Source organism: Ranitomeya imitator, chromosome 1 (genome assembly GCF_032444005.1).
Source record: "Ranitomeya imitator isolate aRanImi1 chromosome 1, aRanImi1.pri, whole genome shotgun sequence".
Taxonomy (NCBI): Eukaryota; Metazoa; Chordata; class Amphibia; order Anura; family Dendrobatidae; genus Ranitomeya; species Ranitomeya imitator.
Window position 1 is genome coordinate 570,137,297 of NC_091282.1, and position 23,002 is coordinate 570,160,298.

The 23,002-nt window shown below is 43.6% G+C and overlaps 1 protein-coding gene across 1 annotated transcript in view; it reads right to left on the reverse strand.

The window, feature by feature from the left end:
- The window catches only part of LOC138676744 (mesoderm induction early response protein 2-like), a 182,088-nt gene that overhangs the window by 35,069 nt on the left and 124,017 nt on the right, over positions 1-23,002 (reverse strand). The window contains exons 7-10 of the mRNA XM_069766355.1: positions 22,918-22,981; positions 11,799-11,947; positions 11,579-11,660; positions 5,018-5,112 (exon numbers count right to left, since the gene is read on the reverse strand). Coding sequence (XP_069622456.1) covers positions 5,018-5,112; positions 11,579-11,660; positions 11,799-11,947; positions 22,918-22,981 — 390 coding nt within the window. The remainder of the gene's footprint in view (positions 1-5,017; positions 5,113-11,578; positions 11,661-11,798; positions 11,948-22,917; positions 22,982-23,002) is intronic.

Sequence of the window (23,002 nt, forward strand, 5' to 3'; positions counted from 1 at the left end):
GACTGATCACAAGAACTTGACTTATCTCGAGTCTGCCAAACGGTTGAATCCTAGACAGGCTCGTTGGTCGCTGTTTTTCTCCCGTTTTGACTTTGTGGTTTCGTACCTTCCGGGCTCTAAAAATGTGAAGGCGGATGCCCTGTCTAGGAGTTTTGTGCCCGATTCTCCGGGTTTGCCTGAGCCGGCGGGTATTCTCAAAGAGGGGGTAATTTTGTCTGCCATCTCCCCTGATTTGCGGCGGGTGCTGCAAAAATTTCAGGCTAATAGACCTGACCGTTGCCCAGCGGAGAAACGGTTTGTCCCTGATAGGTGGACGAATAAAGTTATCTCTGAGGTTCATTGTTCGGTGTTGGCTGGTCATCCTGGAATCTTTGGTACCAGAGATTTGGTGGCTAGATCCTTTTGGTGGCCGTCTCTGTCGCGGGATGTGCATTCGTTTGTGCAGTCCTGTGGGATTTGTGCTCGGGCTAAGCCCTGCTGTTCTCGTGCCAGTGGGTTGCTTTTGCCCTTGCCAGTCCCGAAGAGGCCTTGGACACATATCTCTATGGATTTTATTTCGGATCTCCCCGTCTCTCAAAGAATGTCGGTCATTTTGGTGGTTTGTGATCGCTTCTCTAAGATGGTCCATTTGGTGCCCTTGTCTAAATTGCCTTCCTCCTCTGATTTGGTGCCGTTGTTTTTCCAGCATGTGGTTCGTTTACATGGCATTCCAGAGAACATCTTTTCTGACAGAGGTTCCCAGTTTGTTTCGAGGTTTTGGCGAGCCTTTTGTGCTAGGATGGGCATTGATTTGTCTTTTTCCTCGGCTTTCCATCCTCAGACAAATGGCCAGACCGAACGAACCAATCAGACCTTGGAAACATATCTGAGATGTTTTGTTTCTGCTGATCAGGATGACTGGGTGTCCTTTTTGCCTTTGGCTGAGATCGCCCTTAATAATCGGGCCAGCTCGGCTACTTTGGTTTCGCCGTTTTTCTGCAATTCTGGGTTCCACCCTCGTTTCTCTTCAGGACAGGTTGAGTCTTCGGACTGTCCTGGTGTGGATACTGTGGTGGATAGGTTGCAGCAGATTTGGACTCATGTAGTGGACAATCTGACTTTGTCCCAGGAGAAGGCTCAACGTTTCGCTAACCGCAGGCGCTGTGTGGGTCCCCGACTTCGTGTTGGGGATTTGGTTTGGATGTCATCTCGTTATATTCCTATGAAGGTTTCCTCTCCTAAATTTAAGCCTCATTTCATTGGTCCATATAGGATTTCTGAGGTTCTTAATCCTGTGTCTTTTCGTTTGACTCTTCCAGCTTCTTTTTCCATCCATAACGTGTTCCATAGGTCATTGTTGCGGAGATACGTGGCACCTGTGGTTCCATCTATTGATCCTCCTGCTCCGGTTTTGGTTGAAGGGGAATTGGAGTATATAGTTGAGAAGATTTTGGATTCTCGTGTTTCGAGACGGAAACTCCAGTATCTGGTTAAGTGGAAAGGTTATGGTCAGGAAGATAATTCCTGGGTCTTTGCCTCTGATGTCCATGCTGCCGATCTGGTTCGTGCCTTTCATGTGGCTCATCCTGGTCGGCCTGGGGGCTCTGGTGAGGGTTCGGTGACCCCTCCTCAAGGGGGGGGGGTACTGTTGTGAATTCTGTGGCCAAGCTCCCTCCTGTGGTCGAGAGTGGTACTTCGGCTGGTTCTGTCTATGAGCTTCCTTTGGTGGATGAGAGTGGTACTGCGGCTTCTGAGTTTCCTTCCTCAGGTGATGAGGTTAAGTCGTTAGGTGCTGCTCTATTTAACTCCACCTGGTGCTTTGATCTTGGCCTCCAGTCAATGTTCTAGTATCGGTCTTGCTTCCTCCTGGATTGTTCCTGTCGCCTGTCTATCCTGCATAAGCTAAGTTTTGCTTGTGTTAGTTTTGTTTGCTATTTTTTCTGTCCAGCTTGCTATATTGGTTTTTCTTGCTTGCTGGAAGCTCTGAGATGCAGAGGGAGCACCTCCGTACCGTTAGTCGGTGCGGAGGGTCTTTTTGCCCCTCTGCGTGGTTGTTTGTAGGTTTTTGTGTTGACCGCAAAGCTATCTTTCCTATCCTCGGTCTATTCAGTAAGTCGGGCCTCACTTTGCTAAATCTATTTCATCTCTGTGTTTGTATTTTCATCTTTACTCACAGTCATTATATGTGGGGGGCTGCCTTTTCCTTTGGGGAATTTCTCTGAGGCAAGGTAGGCTTATTTTTCTATCTTCAGGGCTAGTTAGTTTCTCAGGCTGTGCCGAGTTGCATAGGGAGCGTTAGGCGCAATACACGGCTACCTCTAGTGTGGTGTGATAGGATTCGGGATTGCGGTCAGCAGAGTTCCCACGTCTCAGAGCTCGTCCTATGTTTTTGGTAATTGTCAGGTCACTTTGTGTGCTCTGAACTTCAATGTCCATTGTGGTTCTGAATTACCTGTTCATAACAGGTGGCTTTCCTTCATAGGATGCTGCCCTTCCCGTGGTTGTTCCTTCCCGGGGAAAGGCCTGGCTATTCACTGCTTGCGTCGAGAAACACGTGATGGTGTCTCCGCAGCTTCTTTACATGCATCTGCATATTTCCCATAAGGGATGGGGGCAGTGTACTGCAATCACTGCATTGAGAAACACGTGATGGTGTCTCCGCGGTGTTGGATGTTTTGGTCTCCCCGAGGCCAATTATCTGTGCCTTTATAGCCTTTTTACTAGGCACTGCTCCTAATAGCCAGATTCCTACTCCACACTGATGAGGGGCAAAACCCCCGAAACAGCTGTCTGTGGATGGATACCATGCTTGGCATAGGTGGCTTTCCTTCATAGGATGCTGCCCTTCCCGTGGTTGTTCCTTCCCGGGGAAAGGCCTGGCTATTCACTGCTTGCGTCGAGAAACACGTGATGGTGTCTCCGCAGCTTCTTTACATGCATCTGCATATTTCCCATAAGGGATGGGGGCAGTGTTCTGGAATCACTGCGTTGAGAAACACGTGATGGTGTCTCCGCGGTGTTGGATGTTTTGGTCTCCCCGAGGCCAATCATCTGTGCCTTTATGGCCTTTTTACTAGGCACTGCTCCTAATAGCCAGATTCCTACTCCACACTGATGAGGGGCAAAAACCCCGAAACAGCTGTCTGTGGATGGATACCATGCTTGGCATAGGTGGCTTTCCTTCATAGGAAGCTGCCCTTCCCGTGGTTGTTCCTTCCCGGGGAAAGGCCTGGCTATTCACTGCTTGCGTCGAGAAACACGTGATGGTGTCTCCGCAGCTTCTTTACATGCATGGGCAATAAACTACGTCACTGAGCAATATACTACGTCACTGGGAAATATACTATGTGGCTCTGTGCTGTATACTATGTCACTGGGCAATATACTACGTCACTGGGCAATATACTACGTCACTGGGCAATATACTAAGTCACTGAGCAATATACTACGTGACTGGGCAATATACTATGTGGCTCTGCTGTATACTACATGGCTGGGCAATACACAATGTAACTGGGCAATATACTACGTGACTTGGCAATATACTAAGTGACTGGGCAATATACTATGTGGCTCTGCTGTCTACTATGTCACTGGGCAATATACAATGTAACTGGGCAATATACTACGTCACTGGGCAATATACTACGTGGCTGGGCAATATACTACATGGCTGAGCAATCTACTATGTAACTGGGCAATATACTACGAGGCTGCGCAATATACTACGTCACTGGGCAATATACTACGTAACTAGGCAATATACTACGTGGCTGCGCAATATACTACGTGGCTGGGCAATATACGTGACTGCACAATATACTACGTCACTGGGCAATATACTACATGGCTGGGCAATATACTACGTGGTTGGCCAATATACTACGTCACTGGGCAATATACTACGTCACTGGGCAATATACTACGTGGCTGGGCAATATACTACGAAAGATTTATGGTGATGATTCCCCATCATGTGATGTAGTCAAGAACTGACCGTCAATTCAAATGTGGTCGGACTTCGGTGCAAACAGCTACAATTCCATGGCGACCCCACTCTGTTACTGATGAACAGAGCATCCAGCAAGTGGAGGTCGCCATATTGGAAAATCGCCCCGTATCCATTCGCCAATTAGCAAAAAAAGTGAAGATTAATGTGGGGTCCGTGGAAAAAAATCATCCAGGACCATCTTTCACATGCATAAAGGGTCCGCTGGCGGGGTTCCCCAGCTGCTCACACCTTTCCAGAAGCAGGAACGAGTCGAATGCTCTCAGGCTCTATTGACAATGTGCCATGGAAATCAGGAGGACTTTTTCAACAGACTGATCAGACAGGATGAAAGCTGGGTCCATCACTATGATCCTGAGATGAAAAGTCCAGTCGAATCAATGGAACCATCATGACTCACCACCTCCACAGAAGGCACGTGACCAACCCTCGGCAGGCAAGGTCATGCGCACAGTATTTTGGGACCAGCACAGAATAGTAATAATGGATTTCCTAGGAAAGGGTACCATGATCACTGAGGCATACTATGCTTCACTGCTGCAGAAATTGCAGGAGGGCATCAAAACCATGAGACGTGGCATGCTCACCAAAGGTGTCCGCCTTCTGCAAGACAGTGCACCAGTTCACAACTCACATGTTGCCCAAATAGAAGCATGCTCCTGTGGCTTTGAAATTCTACCGCATTCCCCTTATTCACCCGACTTTGCATCAACAGATTTTCACCTCTTTCCAACAATGAAGTTATTTTTGAAGGCAAGCATTTTCCAGATGATGAGACTCTGATTTCCGAACTCACAATGTGGCTTTTGGAGCAACCTGTCGACTTCTACAAGCGAGGTGTTTACAGTTGCTTAAAGTGATGGGAGAAATGTGTTTCCCTAGGTGGCACCTATGTAGAGAATGACTAATAATTGTACCAAGTTTCATTGCTCTAAGTCCACAGGAAGTGGGTCAGGAAAAATCTTTAATGAACGCCCCTCGTAGATACCGTACACATACCGTACTTTCACAAACTAAGAAGAACCTTACCTTGTTGGCTTGAATAAGATGGAAGTTTTTACCATAGACACGAAACCCTTGCTCAAAACTTCTGCACTCTTCTTCACTCCATGCACACAAGTGACCTAAGCAGGACATTGGAATTAACAGAAAAATACATAGCACAATCAGAAGTATTTTCTTGCTATACGCAACTTTATAATATATATATATATATATATATATATATATATATATATATATATATATATATATATATATATATATATATATATATATATATATATATATATATATATATATATATATATATATATGGCTGGGAGTGTCACTCTGTCCGAAGCCTTTATAGACTGTGCAAGCGCCGGCGCAGTCTGGACCCCACAGAGTGACGCTCCCAGGAGATCGCGGTATGCGTAAGCACTGAACGCACACCGCGATCTCCAACGGAGAAGCAGGGACGTACCAGGAGGGCAAGTATAAGCCATATTCACCTGTCTGTCCCGTTCCAGCGCTGCGCGCCGCTCCATCTTCCGGGTCTTCTGTCTGTGACGTTCACAGTTCAGAGGGCGCGATGACGCGCTTAATGCGCGCCACCCTCTGACTGAACAGTCACAGCCAGAGGACCCGGAACACGGAGCGGCACGCAGCGCTGGATCAGGGCCAGGTGAATATAGCAAGTGTCGGGGGCCTGAGCTAGTGGCGATACCGGCACCTGACCCCCACAGCGCGCCGGTGTCCCCGCCTGCCCAGGCCCCCCAGCACTCGGCGCCCAGCGACGATAGGTGAGTATGTTATTTTTTTTTTATATATATCGCAGCAGCATACGGGGCATATAATACTATGGAGCATCTTATGGGGGCCATCAACATTTATGGAGCAGTATACGGGGCATATAATACTATGGAGCATCTTATGGGGCCATCAACATTTATGGAGCAGCATACAGGGTATATAGTATGGAGCATCTTATGGGGGCCATCAACCTTTATGGAGCAGCATACGGGGCATATAGTATGCAGCATCTTATGGGGGCCATAAACCTTTATGGAGCAGTGTACGGGGCATATACTATGGAGCATCTTATGGGGGCCATAAACCTTTATGGAGCAGCGTACGGGGCATATACTATGGAGCATCTTATGGGGGCCATAAACCTTTATGGAGCAGCATACGGGGCATATACTATGGAGCATCTTATGGGGCCATCAACCTTTATGGAGCAGCGTATGGGGCATATGGATGGGAGCAGCAAATTACAGAACGGTGGCGTAGGATGGGAGCAGCACATGACAGAATAGGGCAGCACATGACAGAACGGGGGTGCAGGATGGAAGCAGCACATGACAGGATGGGGGTGCAGGATGGGAGCAGCAAATGACAGAATGGAGGCGCAGGATGGGTGCAGCACATGTGAGAATGGAGGCGCAGGATGGGAGCAGCAAATGACAGGATGGGGGCGCAGGATGGGAGCAGCACATGTCAGAATGGGGGCGCAGGATGGAGCAGCACATGACAGGATGGGGGCGCAGGATGGGAGCAGCTCATGACAGGATGGGGACGCAGGATGGAGCAGCACATGACAGGATGGGGACGCAGGATGGGTGCAGCACATGACAGGATGGGGACGCACGATGGAGCAGCACATGACAGGATGGGGACGCAGGATGGAGCAGCACATATCTGGATGGAGACCATACACCAATATAAATGCTCGCCACCCGGGCATAGAACGGGTTCAATAGCTAGTGTATATATATATATATATATATATATATACACATATATATATATACATACATACATACATCCATACACCGTGGATAAAAATAAAAAAAACTTTACACACCCCAGTTAAAATGCCAGGAGGAGCTTTTTCAACCAGTCACCCATAATCGGTACACTTTTTTTTTTTTAAACAAAAACTAAAATTATGTGGTTTCATAAATACATACAGCCTTATGGGGGCCTACATGTGTTTACGGGAGAAGAAAAAATCAAGCCGCACAGCCCATGTTGGAACCCGGTGTGCAGTTGGCCACTAGAACTGACGTACTCAGGAGGTGCTCGCGTTAGAAAACAGTACATGAAATATATCATAGAAAGAGAAACACGCGGCAACACTCACCGAGCCCGTGGTAGGAATTCGACTTTATTGAAGCATCTTTGTAACAATCTTCACGCTTCACCCGTAGAAGCGCCGGCTTTGGCGTGAAACAGCCGTCGTTCCTTTCCTGCTCACACCTCTTCTTTCCCTACTCCCCCGTGCCGTGAAGATTGTTACAAAGATGCTTCAATAAAGTCGAATTCCTACCACGGGCTCGGTGAGTGTTGCCGCGTGTTTCTCTTTCTATGATATAGAATACATGTGTTTAAGTACCATTTGAATTTATGACAGCACATCTAGAATTGGTATCTGTGCCCAAGCTTCCTTGAAGTAGCGCTGCAAGTATGTCCGATTGCAAGGAAATGGTCAACCCATGGATTTTCAATTGGATTCCATTAAGGTCTTAACTCTGACTGGGCCATCCCAAAATTCATTTTGCTGAAGCCTTTCATTTGTTGATTTGGAAGCAGCTTAGGGTCGCCGTTGTGCTGAAAAGTGAAATTCCTCTTCATTTTCAGCGTTTTTAGTAGAGGCCTAATCATTTCGTTGCCAAACTGGCTAATATTTGGAATTATTCTTAAGTACAGCTGCTGAAATGCCCTATAGAATAATGCTGCCTCCATCACGCTTCACTTTGGGTATGAAGTTCTTTTGGTGATGTGCAATACTGGCTTTGCGCCACTCACACCTTTTGGAATTAAGGCCAAAAAGTTTAACCTTGCTTTCATCAGACCAGAAAACTATTTTCCACATGGTTTTGAAGACATTATGTAGGCTTTGGCAACACATGAAGAATATGGGAAATTGTTGTCACCTGCAGTACAGAACCAGCACTTGCTGTACCGCCCCCCATCCGTATCAGCAAATGCAGAATTACCGGCCAATCACACGATTTGACAATAAAATAAAATAAAAAATACAATAAAAAAAAAGACAAAAAATTAATGTTACACGCCGTGATTGGGGCAGTCTCAGACAGCCCCAATCACTGCAGTCAAAATAGATGGTGTGATCGGTTGATTAACCCTTTTGGCACCGATTGTCTTAACAATAGTTACTGATCCTTCTGCGCCAAAAGTGTGCATCTAAAATAACGATCAACGCTCTGCACGCTATTTTTCCACAGATCTGGCCTGCAGAGCGGTTGTCTAGATCTTCTGTTACCTGAAAAAAAAAAGATTTTAAAATAGTGACCAGTGCAATCCTGTTCTGCTTGTTGTCTGCGTGAACCACAGCAGTTTCCAAATGCCTTTTGCAGCAACTCGACCTGGTTTCCCCCACACCCAATACTGGAGTACTGATCTACTCTACAGCACACCGGTATTCCGTGTGGCCTTGAAAACGACATGATTTGACGCAATCCCCAAATTTTTGCATTACAGGGATATGCCCTGTGTCCTCCCTGAGACAATCTTAACTTTGATCGTATATAGAAAATTCGACCAGCAACTGAACACTTCAGCAGAAAATTTGCTCAGGCATACAACCCCCTAAAGGGACATCTTTATAGATGAATCTCTGGTTCATTTCAAAAAGATAAAGGCTAAAATTCCAACAGTACCTCCCAGTAAGAGGTCCAGGTACAAAATTAAGCTGCACATGCTGTGTGAGAGTATCTCAGGGTATACCACAGATTTAGGACCTAGGAAGAGAAAGCCAACCATATTGACCCTCCTGAATGCCCCTCTCTCCTGGGGGCGAGTGGGAAAACTGTGTGGGAATTGCTGCACCAACTGCTGGATAATTGTTATCACCTTTACATTGATAACTTTTACACCAGCATCCCACTCTTCACGACCCTCTCTGCAAGACATACAGTTGCTTGTGGTACCGTGCTAAGAAATCAATGAGGACTCCCTAAGCGGCTAATTGGGGAATTGCTGAGAAAGGGCAACAGCATTGCCCAATGTAGCAGCAAGGTGCTGGCGGTCAAGTATAAGGACAAAAGGGATGTCATTATCTTGACCACTATACACAGTGACAACAGCTCTCTTGTCACTGTACCAGGTACCACCACAGAAGTCCCAAAGCCAGATTGTATCCTAGATTATAAGTTCATGAGGGTGTAGATCTCTCAGATCAGGTCCTCAATCCATACAATTCCACGTGAAAAGCTGAAGTATGGTAGAAAAAAGTTGGCCATGAACATTGTACAGAGGGCACTGTACAATGCTTTTGTGCTGTTTCAATGCGCAGGCTGTATGGGTACTTCCTTAATTTTCAGGAGGTAGTCATAAAGGCCCTTAATGTTTAGTAGTCAAGAAGGTGAGGGCCCCCGTACTTCTAAAACGGAAGGTGCCCGTATTGTACCAGGTCAATATTTTCCCAGCAAGGTTCCATAAACTGCAGAGAAGGAAAGAACACAAAAAAAGTGCAGAGTATGCTCCAGGAAGAAAATACGAAAGGAGAAAAAATTACTATTGTGAAACCAGCCATGAAAAATCTGGCCTTTGCATTAAGGATTGCTTTAAAGTGTACCATCCGTCCATAAATTAATAAAATTAGGTTTTACCCTTTTGACATACACTTTTATAATCTGATGTATTCTCTACAACTTACATATAACACCACATTATAAATTCATACATCAGCAGAATCAGAAGTATTATCATCATTACTATAACTGTGCCTCTAAATAATTCCTTGAAGGGTGTAGTTTCCAAAATGTGGTTACTTACAGGGAATTTCCACTGTTTAGTTACATCTGGGGCTCCCCAAATGCAACATGGCGCTCGCAGATCATTCCATCAAAGTCTGTGCTCCAAAATGTCACTGCTTTTTGGAGTTCAGCATTGTGTCTAAATAGTAGTTTCCAACAACATATTGGGTATCTGTGTACTTGGGAGAAATTGCACAACAAGATTTGGGGTTGATTTTCTCCCTCTTGTGAAAATGAAAAATTTTGGGGCTAAAGCAACATTAAGAAAGGGTCACTTGTGCCAGGGGTGTGGAGTTCCACTGTTTAGGCACATCAAGGGCTCGGCAAACAACATGGTGTCCGCTATCGATTCCAGCCAATTTTGTGTTCAGAAAGGCAATAGGTGGGTGCTTTCCCCCGCTGAGCTGTACCCCCAAAACAGTTTTCCACCCCACATATGGGGTATCTGAGTACTCCAGAGAAACTGTGCCCATTTTCTCCTGTTACCCTTGTGAAAATCCAAGAATTTGGGGCTAAAGTAACATTTTTGTTAAAAAATGTAAAACATTCATTTATTCCTACCACATTGCTTTAATGTGGTTTTGAGGACTTCGAGAGGTGTAGTTTTTAGAATGGTGTCACTTCTGCGTATTTTCTGTCATATAGGCCCCTCAACGTCACTTTAAATATGGTGAGGCCCTGAAAAAAAAAGGTTTTATAAATTTTGTTGGAAATATTAGAAATCGCTGGTCAACTTTTAATCCTTATAACTTCCTAACAAAAAAAATGTGTTTAAAAAATGATGATGATGTAAAGACATGCGGGAGATATTGTTTATTAACCATTTTGTGTGACAACTCTCTGGTCTAAGGGCATAAAAATTGCAAAATTTTCACCAAATGTCCGATATATTCACAAATAAATGCAAGTCATATTGGACAAATCTTACCACTACCATGAAGTACAATATGTCACAAAAAAAAAAACAGTCTCAGAATCAGTGGGATTGATTGAAGCGTTCCAGAGCTATAACCTCAAAGTGACAGTGGTCAGAATTGTAAAATTGTCCTAGTCAGGAAGGTGAAAACAGGCTTCGGGGTGAAGAGGGTAAATGATGGCAGCTGTATACTGACTACTTTTTATTATTAGTTTAAGGCTGTAGTCAGACTGCTGTGTAACACAGACAACAGTCGCATCGCAGACTGATAGCGGCGCAACTGACCCAAGCGCTCAGGTTAGGAGAGCTGCTGACCAGTTAGAGCAGTGTTTCGCAACTCCAGTCCTCAAGACACCACAACAGGTCATGTTTTCAGGATTTCCTTAGTATTGCACAGGTGATAATTTCATCACCTGCTCAAGAATTAATTCCATCACCTATGTTGTGGGGTCTTGAGGACGGAGTTGAGAAACACCAAGTTAGAGCATTGCACTGAGATCCTCGTCCGTGCTATGCAGCTGTCTAAATGATTGACTAATTCTGAACACAAGCACATCTCCAATTATAGGGGGCACACACTTTGCAACTACAGTATTTAAGTTATTATTTTCTCCCCTCTTGATAAAGGATTTCAGTTTTTTCCTCCTTGGATTTGTACAGATTGGTAGGGAAAGTTCTGAAAGGTTTCTTTTTGGTATGATTTTTTGTACATAAAATCCTGGCATTTTAACAGGGGTGAGTAGACTTCATATCCAACTGTATCATGTTTAGATATGGTTATAAAAAACTTTCACTATTATTTCTGCAACCATTAGGAATCAGCTAAAAGATTCATGGTGCCCAGTTCCGGCAGAACTGGGAACAAAAATCATTTTGCTGTCCTTTAATATGTGACTACATATTACTCACCTTGTACAACTTTGACATTAAAAGACAGCCTTCGTAGTGCCTCATCTGTGTTAAATCTACATTTCACTAATTCATAGAGAGCCTACAAAAGAGAAAAAAAGGGATAAAATTAATCAGAATGCAAATAATAGTGAAGCAACCGGATGCAAATTTAAAGCCATGGTAGAAGGCAAAACCAGCAAGAGTCTTAAAACATCACCAGAAACATTTGCACATTCACCTGTTCGTTATCTTTGACCGTTCCTTCATTTTGGCTATATCTGCCACCAACTCGGTGTTGGCACTCCGCTGCCTGACTGAGGTAATTCTCCACTTCTCTTTCTGGTAGAATGTTAGGATCCCAAAGCAGCTGGTCCTTTTCCTGAGAATCTGACAAAATCATTGAGATACACTATGAAGTTACCAATCTAAGTTGTCTACATGCACAATTGTGGACAACATTTTGGGGTTTTCACATAGTTTGTCGCTTCAGTTTGTATAGAGGCAATTTGCATTAACTTTAGATTGTTATGAAGAGTGATCAGATGAAATGGACATTTTCAAAAACTTCAAAGAGCTTCAATTGCTATAAAGAAAGCTTCAGTGTGCTCAAGGAAGTTCAGCAAGTGCCAGGAAAGTATCCTAAAGAGGATTCATTTATGGGATTGGTTGAACCCCAGTGCAGAGCTTGCCTCGGAATAGCGGTATGGCAGTGCATCAAGACACACAGTAAGGCAAAGCATTTGGATGCTGGCCTGATGTCAAGGGCAGCAAGGAATCCACTTCTCTACTAGAAAAACAAAAAAGGACGGACTGAAACTGTCTCTGATGAAGCCCCTTCATATGTTTGAGATCTGGAAGAAAGATTGTCCAGAGAAGAAAAGGCGAGCACTACAATGAGTCTAGTGTTATGCCAACAATAATGGTCCATTTAAGTGATCAGTCAGCAGCCCAAAATGACTGCAGATCAGTAAACGTTTACCAGATACATGCTTGTTTAATAGCCTGTTTACACTGGCACACTAATAAATTCACATTGAACAACCTGTAATAGCCTGTGTGCACTGAGATCTATCATTGTTTTGGCACTGCGACTTCTGTTTACACAGGACTATACACCACCGAGATTGATGATCTTTTGCACTGCACAAACAATTTCACATGATTATCAAGTGATTGCCAACCTCCTTACACTGAAAGATTATCGTTAATGAGCGTTCTTCGGAAAGCTTGTTCATGATTATCTTGCAGTGTAAATTCAGCTCGAGATTCGAACTCGGCTTCAGGAAAATGGCCGCCGCGATGTCCATCTGCGCACGTGCGGCATCCCGCGGCCATTTTCCTGAAGCCCCGGGAAGGAGGAGACTCCATCTGCGCACGTGCGGCCTCAGGAAGATGGCCGCGCCCACCGAGAAACCGCTGAATAGCGGCGAGCGCGCTCTTTTTCTACAGCTGCGCAGTGCATTCGGCACTTGCGCATGCGAGAAGCACTACGCCACCAACGGGAACATAAGCAAGATGTGGGGGAGAAACAGCGCTGTGACCACGCCCATCCGATCTGACCAGCCTGATTGACAGGCGAAAAAGGCAACTTTTGTAAGGTATAGGTAGGGAATCAGGGGACAAAAAATACCCTATTGTAAAGCACAGCTCAGGCCCTATTTAACGGTATTTTTATCTCCTACTGAAAAAATGGGGTGACAGGTTTCCTTTAATTCTAACCACAACCCCCACAACTACGTAAGCCTAACTCCAACTTCAAATAATGGAAAAAAAAAATAAATATTTTATTATTTTTACCTAACTAAGGGGGTGACAAAGGGTGGGATTTGATTTACTTTTTTTTTTTAATTTTGATCACTGTGATAGTGTCTGTGGAGATCAGACTGAACTAAAACAATCCATCTTGTCTTCTTCCTGAGAAATCTCGCTTACAACAAGATACATTTCTGCTGACTTGACATTTCCTTTTATGGAAGTAATCATGTGTGCATTCCTTCTTTCAATAGCAGCCTTTATTCACCTTCCAGATGATGTAACTTTCTACTGATAAAGACTGGTATAGATTGTTTATGTAAGAGATAGTGAAATATGAGCGCTTGTGCGCATGTCTGTAAAAGAATAATTCTTTCTATATAAAGGGAGGGCAAAGCCCAGAGAGGGAGATGTGCTCCTGGGCTTCCCTTGTATATGATCACACAATACCTTGTTTGCGTGTCATTTACTCTGGATCCCTACCTCTAGTAAGCCAGGGACTGAGAAGGACTTAACATTTCTTTGGCGCACCGAACAGGGACCCGAGATGAGAGTATTTGCTCGAGATTCACCTGCAGATACGGACAATGGAGATCTGGGATAATGGACGGCAAATGAACTGAAAAACCTGGCCAGGTAAGAGACATTATTAGTTCTCTTTTATCTGCCTTGTATTATCCGAAAGATCTCTATGAGCCGTGTCACGCTGGGTTAGTCTAGTAGTGAGTAGATACCTATAAAACTCGGGTTACTATATTGTATAGATTTATGAGTCCTGTCCCTGGCAGTGTGTGAACAGAGTGAAGGTTGTGGTATGTTGTGAAAGAAGAGCAAAAGTGCGTAGAAAAATAAGCCGAAATAGTTGGGGTATAAGCCTTATACACGGAAGTCAGCCTAACTGGGTCATGTGGTTGCGTCCTTTCGGGGAGACCTCCGCCCATGCTTGACTCTCATTTAAGTGCTTAACCTCCTTCATTTCTGGATAAGGTTTGATAGAATGAGCCCAGGACGCGGGTCCATGAGCCTGGGACAAGTATGCTAACTGACACAGAAAGTTTTGTGATCTGTATGGTGTTGCTGGGTCTGTTTGCGTGCATAATAGCACTTAAGTACATTCTGCACATTAGAAAGAATGGAGCAGATCAGCCCTTCAATATTTTAGCTCCCTAGGAGAGAAGGCAACGAGACATCACCTAGGATAAGTGATTGTCCAAACGTCACCTGGGGTAGAAATAGCTAATATTGAAAAAAAAAAAAAAGAAAAATGGGAAATAAACAGACAAAAACCGTCTTAGGACAAGTGGAAGCAGCAGATATCATACAGGAAAGATGTGGGAAGACAGTCAGAAGTCAGATTAGAAGGGTAAGAGAAAAATTGGGAATTTCAGAAGCACTTATGTTTAGCACTGAATGGGAAAGACTGAGTAAAGAACGAGGTGGAATTATCAAAGACAATGGGTGGGAAGAAATCATACACTGTATGATAGAGGTCTCAAAAACAGCTAAAGAGGAGAATTGGAAGTATGATCCAGACACTTCCAAATGGATTATGGGGAAGGGAAAAAGTTGTGACATAATCCCACCACCTTACCTAGATCCAAAAGCCCAATCATTTGTACCATCTGGAGGAGCAGAAGGAGGAAAACAATTTCCAACCTTGTATCCCAATCTTGGTGGGGTAGGAGGATGGGTATGTTCACACTGTGGACAACAAAATCCAGATTGGAGAAATGATTGCCTAGTCTGTGGTACACCTAGACATGGCGCTGTACTTGCCCCTGTTAGGGTAGTACCAAGACCCTTTAGGGAACCTGGTGCTGACGGGGTAATGGGAACTAGATATCACCAGACCCGACAGTATTTTCCTTGGTCCCCTGCTGAAGGTATGTCCCTCCTGCATAATGCGCCTGATCCCACTCAATATCCCATCCGATTTGCACAATACATACAACAAATCATGCAGACTCATGCTGGGGTCTGGGCGGACGGGGAAGAATTATGTAGAATGAAAATGTCCCCCGGACTTTTTCAGGAATTATTGACACACCTACAGCCCAATAGACCAGTGGCAGAAGGGGGTGCCTTACAGACAGAAGCATCAGGTACCCAGTTCACAGAGGCATTAATAATTTTCATGAGAGAAAAACAGAGGGAAAGGGGATCTACGGGTGTGATTATGCAGAAATTTGGGCAAAGTATTGAAGAATATAGTCAAGAATTAGAAAATAGCTTTAGGGATGAAGGATTGGATTTGACTGATGCTTCAGTAAGGAGACTTTTTACAAAACAATTAATAGAGGGGCTAGATCCGAAAATCAGAGAAAAATTTAAATCCTCTACTCCAGATTGGAGAACAATTGAACAACCAAATATTGTGAAACAACGATGTTTAGGAATAGTCATGGATATGAGAGAGAATCGTAAGCCTGTTAGAATAGCACAAGCTAATACAGGAGGAAGAGTGAGACACAACTTTCCTTGCCACTACTGTAAAAAGCCAGGTCATTTCCAAAGAGAGTGCAGGAAGAAGTTGGCAGATATAAAGTCAGGCAAATTTGTTCCCAGAAATAACCCTCCCCAAACGGACAACCAGCAGAAATCTACCATCATAGATGGTCCCATACCAGATTCAGATTGACTCGATGTGTTACAAACTTCCCTACCAGCTAGAAGACCTATGATACAGGTGAATGTGGGGGGGAGAGAGATTCCATTTTTGATAGATACAGGTGCAACTTCCTCAATTTTGAATCAAGATTTTCTTCCGAATCCGGAAGATATTTCAGAACAAACAACTTTTGCTGAGGGTTATGATGGGGTAATTCGAACACTGCCATATACTGTGCCCCTAGAGGTCTCATTAGGACCTAAATGTTTTGCATCCAGATTTTTGTATGCCAGAGGTGCCCCAACATGTTTGTTAGGAACTGATGTCCTAAAGAAATTAGAAGCTAACATCAATTTTAGGGAAGATGGCACAGTTATACTGACTATCCCTGATGATGCAGAAACATTAGAACAATATGTTAGAATTCAGGCTTTTGAGGATTATGCTGAAGAAAAAGAGTACACCACAGATCTAGACCTCTCAATGGTCCCAGAAACACTGTGGGCACAGGGTGACACCGATGTGGGACTATTGCATATCTCTCCTGTAAAACTATCTGTGCAACCAGGAACTGTTCTCCCACAGCTCAGACAATACCCTGTGAGTGCCCAGCAGGAACTAGCGATTACAAAACAGATAGAGGGATATAGAGAGAAAGGGGTTTTGGTAGAGATACAATCACCTGCTAACACTCCTCTGTATCCAGTCAAAAAGAGAACTCTTGATAAGAGTTCTATGCCCAAATATCGTATGGTACATGATTTAAGAGAAATAAACAAAGTTCTAGATCCAATCACCCCAGTTGTACCCAATCCTCATAGGTTACTATCACAGATACCAGCCAGTTCTCAAGTATTTACTGTAATAGATCTTTCAAATGCATTTTTCTCGGTTCCTTTACACCAAGACAGTTGGCATTTGTTTGCATTTACATTTAAGGGCAAACAGTTGGCGTGGACACGCCTTCCACAGGGAATGATACACTCCCCTACTCTTTATTCAAATGCCCTACAAACAGTCCTCCAGAGGTTTGAACCCGAACCACAGGTAGTAATTTTGCAGTATGTGGATGACCTACTACTTTGCTGCCCAGATCTAGAAACTGCAGAAAGGTCCACTGTGAGTTTACTATGTTTTTTAGAAAAAGAAGGGTGTAAAGTGAATAGACAAAAGCTACAAGTTTGTCAGACCAAAGTGGTCTTTCTAGGTCATTGCATTTCTCAAGGTAAAAAGCATCTTACACCACAAAGAACTGAAGCAATAAGACAGATGAATGAGCCTAGAAATCATAAACAGCTACGAGCATTTTTAGGAATAGTGTCTCATTGTAGACAATGGATTATACATGCAAGTCAACTAATGCAACCACTGTATGACTGTGTAAAAAGTGAACCTTATTTGTTGACAAAAGAAGGTCAGATTTCGTTCCAACAATTAAAAGATGCCCTTGTTTCAGCTCCAGCGTTAGGGCTACCAGACTACACCAAACCGTTTCAGCTTATGGCTGCAGAAGTTGATTCCCATGCTACAGGAGTTCTTACCCAGAAGCATGCAGGGAAACAAAGACCAATTGCATATCTTTCAGCAAGGTTAGATCCCGTAGCTAGAGCAGCGCCAACCTGTGTACGTGTAGTTGTTGCTGTCTCACTATTGTTGGACAAAGCATCAGAAATTGTCCTAGAGTATCCACTCACAGTTCAAACTACACATGATGTTTATGGGATATTAAACCAGGTCCAACCAAAACACATTTCCATGGCCAGACATTTGCGGCTGCAGTGTTCTTTGTTGCTCCCCTCTACTATCACATTTGCTAGGCTTCAGACTCTCAATATAGCTACACTGCTACCTCTCGAGTCTGAAGGGGGGAATAAGGACACTGATCCACACGCAAATTTTTTCCCTACAGACACACATGATTGTACAGAGCTCATTTTACAAGAAACGGTAGGCTTACCCAATGTATCCGAAACACCACTTCAAAATCCAGATTTAGAGCTGTTTATAGATGGTAGTAGGTTTGCAGATGACACAGGTAACTTCCATACAGGGTATGCAGTTGTGTCAGAATCTGAAACTCTCAAAGCAGAACCACTTCCACCGAAACAGTCTGCACAAGAAGCAGAACTAACAGCATTGATTGAAGCTCTTAAAATAGCTGAGAACCAGACAGCTAATATATACACTGATTCTAGGTATGCACATGGTATTGTGTTTGATTTTGGAGTAATCTGGAGAGCTAGAGGTTACATGACAGCGTCAGGACAACCTGTAAAACATGCTTCTCTGATCAAACAGATCTTAGAGGCTGCACAAGAAACAAAAGAAGTAGCAGTAATCAAGGTAGCTGCACATGTGAGACTCGACACTAGGGAATCTAGGGGAAATGATAGGGCTGATAAAGCAGCCAAAGCAGCAGCTGTCAAACCCTTACAACAGGTTCATACTGTAAACCCCACAGAAAATACTGAAGATAGACTGAGACAAGCACAGGAAGATGCAGGAGAAGAGGAGAGGGACAGGTGGAAAAAGGAAGGGGCAGAAGAACAAGCGGGAATTTGGAAGAAAGATGGACTAATATGTCTACCTAGAGCCTGGTATCCGATTGTAGTTGGTGGACTGCACCACCCTACTCATGTGTCTGCAAATGCAATGACACTACTGGCAAAGCAAGTCTGGTTGGCTCCAGGTTTTGGCAACTATGCAAGAGACTATTGTGCTGCATGCGCTGTATGCCTGGCACATAATCCCGGACAGACAGCAAAGACCCCTATGAAGCACCACGTCCGACCTCTCTACCCGTTTCAGCGATTACAAATAGACTTTATCCAGCTGCCAAAAAGTAATGGGTATGAGTATGTGTTGGTATGTGTGGACATGTTCTCGGGGTGGCCAGAGGCCTATCCAGTTCGGAAGGCTTCAGCTAAAAACACTGCTGTAAAGCTAGTTGCCGAACTGATACCCCGTTACGGTCTCCCTGAAGTGATCGAGTCAGATAGGGGTACTCATTTTACTGGAGAAATATTTCAAAATGTACTGAAAATGTTGGGTGTTGAAAGTCAGTTACACACTCCGTATCATCCTCAAAGTTCTGGTAAGGTAGAACGCATGAATGGAACTTTAAAATTAAAAATACAGAAAGCCATGGCTGAAACAGGAAAGCCTTGGACAGAATGCCTTTCACTGGCCCTTTACTCAATACGCAATACCCCAAGGGGTAAGACTAAACTGTCTCCATATGAAATTTTGTTTGGCAGGACTGCCAATTTAGGATGTTATTTTCCACAGCAACTTGTGTTAAATATTGAGTCATTGACTTCTTATGTGCAAAATCTTCAGAAACAATTAACTAAGGTGCATGCACAAGTTTTTGCTTCCCTTCCAGATCCTGACAACACAGAAGGAAGTCACAAGTTGGAACCAGGTGATCAAGTCTATGTAAAAAGACACACCAGAAAGGCTCTAGAACCAAGGTTTGACGGACCCTTCCAAGTCCTGTTGACAACACCTACATCAGTCAAGCTTGAAGGAAAGGCATCATGGATACATGCAAGCCATTGCAAGAAAAGCAGTATAAACTCATGATATTGATGTTAATAATGATAACCTCAACGGAGGCGTGGGATAGACTGAATTCTCTAGCCCCTTTGAACAATAGATTCGTACAACATCATAGAAAATTAGTGCATGACTTGTTAAACAATACACAAACCCTGACAGATTGTTGGATCTGTACCCATTCGCCGGTATCAGCCACAAGTATACCTTTTCTAGCAGTTCCCGTATTAGCAGAAGAAATATTCGCTTGGCCTAATTGTTCAGACAACCTGGCCAACAACCAAATTGGTAATGCTAGGCTGTGGAATACTACAATCGCCATACCAATTGTGGGATGGGTAGAATTTCCTTGGTGGCAGGGTAATCTCTCAGGGAGTAACACACATCTACAATATTTAGCATTTAGGGGAGGAAAATGGGTACCTAGAAATAAGACTGGATTAACTAATTTAGGACAGGTCCCCACAGAAAATCTACAGCTTAGTTTCAGTACAACCGTCCCCCCCTCTGATGCTTTCAAACCTGTAGTATTGGAAAGATACATACATAATAGAAAATGGAAACATTCTAAATTGTTCCCCCAAGGTGATGCAAACAGTTGTACAAGTAAGCTGGGGAACCTGGTTTGTAATGAATCCAATGAGTATATCAAAGGAATGCCTGTATGTGGGAATCCCGCAGCCGGGTACTGTAGCCCCTTGGGACAAAAACCCTCTTGGTGTATGCTTCAGAATGTATCTAGATTTGTGGACTTGGCTCACAGATTGGTATTGCAGCACTCAGCTCTATGGGATCTGCCTGAAGGTACATTTTGGATATGCGGAGAAGGAGCATATAAATGGCTTCCCGTAGGTATAAAGGGTACTTGTACATTAGGACGCCTAACCCCGGCCACATTCATAATTTCAAATAAACAAGTGAATATGCAAGCCGTGCCCAAGCACACACTGTATAAAAGAGCTGCAGATAACTCACCACGTCCCTCGGGGAGGCCACATATAGTACAAATGGGAATTCCTAACAAAATTGCTAGTACCATTTTTATTTATCCTATGTTAACACAGATGTGGGATAAATTAGTTAGAGCCACGGATTATCTAGATGATCAGATCTGGGATATATTGGATATACTAAACACTAGTATAGCTGTACAGAATCAGCTTATAATAGTCACTAACCAACATACCCTGGTATTGGATTACCTAACTGCCTCACAAGGGGGTATGTGTCAAATCATCGGACCCACCTGCTGTCATTATATAGACCCGAATAGTACTATGAGTATGACATTTAAATTAAAAGACGTACAACGACTCAGAGATCAGTATGACAAAGACAATGACCAGAATAAGGATAGCTGGTGGTCAGATACCTTTTCTTTCCTTAACCCAGCCAACTGGTTCAGAGGAATCGGTGGGTGGGTTGCTGGGATTATGCAGAGCATAATACATATAGTTATGATTATTGTAGTCATATACGTACTATTCCAGATTGTGCTCAAGAGTATCTCAGTATGCACAGATAAACTTTGTGTAATAGATGCAAGAGTATAAAGTTTTTTTTCCTTCTTCTCTTATGTTATCCTTTGCTAATACTGATTATTGCGCTTATTTTGCTATCCCTTTGTAATATCTGTACTTATTGCAAAACAAAGAAAAGGTTGCGAGAGTTAAACGGAAGAATTAATACTAGATTTGATTCTCTTATTGAATACAAGCATGTACATGTGTAATACCAAATAAAGGCTTTGTCTTTGGCCCTGTGGTAATAAAATAAATAAAAGAAAATGTCAAAGGGGGGAATTGTGGAGATCAGACTGAACTAAAACAATCCATCTTGTCTTCTTCCTGAGAAATCTCGCTTACAACAAGATACATTTCTGCTGACTTGACATTTCCTTTTATGGAAGTAATCATGTGTGCATTCCTTCTTTCAATAGCAGCCTTTCATTCACCTTCCAGATGATGTAACTTTCTACTGATAAAGACTGGTATAGATTGTTTATGTAAGAGATAGTGAAATATGAGCGCTTGTGCGCATGTCTGTAAAAGAATAATTCTTTTCTATATAAAGGGAGGGCAAAGCCCAGAGAGAGAGATGTGCTCCTGGGCTTCCCCTGTATATGATCACACAATACCTTGTTTGCGTGTCATTTACTCTGGATCCCTACCTCTGGTAAGCCAGGGACTGAGAAGGACTTAACATTTCTATCAGTGATCAAAATGAACCAAAAGGAAAAATCTCCTATTGTTGCCGGATACAGGTCGGCAAATCTTAGCAATGTCCCTGCGCCCATCATTTTCTTCCAGGAAGAGGATGCAGAGGGCTGCAGAGCAGGAGGCAAAGGTCCCGGGGGGAGAAGGGGGGGGGGCCTCGGGTGACCCCATTTCTAGATCATATCAGAGGAGAGAGAAAAAAATTGAAAAGCTGACTTTTTTTTCCGATCGCCGTTATTCACCGAAGGCACGAGACTGGGGACAGTAAAAACCGACCCGAATCATGTTCTCCGGGGTCTTAGTTGCCGAGACCCTGGAGATTTTCTAACGCTGGGGGACGGAATAAACTTATTTCTCAGCGCTGTTATAAAGTGGTGCTGAGGAATAAGGATCCTTAACTGCTGCCGTTAAAAGGCGTATCGACTGTCGTTAAGGGGTTAATCAACATGACGTCAACATTGACCTCCACCCAATATAGCAGAGTGGAAGAGAAGGAATTGCTCTGTTGAGTGGACATCACAGGAAGTGGGAAAACTGCATCCAGTAAGCGGTTCTTTGACTGCTCAGACAAGGGAGAGATCGGAGCACAGCAGAACAGGCAGGTAGTGGTCAACTCACTATCGAGATAAGTACTTCTGCATTTTGTACTATTTAGAAAACAATACAGAAGTTACAAGACTACTGTTCAAAAACGGAAAATATATACGGGTGTATTGTGAAGTGATGCAGTATTAACCATTTAAGGCTATGTGCACACATTGAAGATTTGACTGGAATTTCCTGTGCAGATTCTGAATTTCTTGGCAGAAAGCGCAGGTCAGAATCTGCTCCTTTTTCTGGTATGTGCACACGTTGCAGATTTTTGTGCGGATTTATTCCTTTTTTTACCCCTGCAGATTTCTATTATGGAATGGGTGCAGAAACGCAGCAGAACTGTACAAAAGAAGGGACGTGCTCCTTTTTTGAATCTGCTGCGTTTTCAGTGCAGAATTTTCCGCACCATTAGCACAGCATGTTTTTTTGCCATTGATTTACATTGTGCTGTATTTACACTTGCAGATCTGCAGCGTTTCTGCGTGGAAAAAAAAGCTGCAGTTCTGCAGGAAATCTACAACGTGTGCACATAGCCTTAAAGGCAACTTTTGTAGCAATTCATTATAACTACCCCTGGTTAAATCCATAGGAGTACTTAAAACTAGAATACATACTAGTATATGCCTCACCTCTCCTACCTGTTGGAGTATATCTTAGATATGGCAGCTGAGGCTCAGACCCAAACATGGCCTCCTGGGGAAGGAAAAAAAAAAG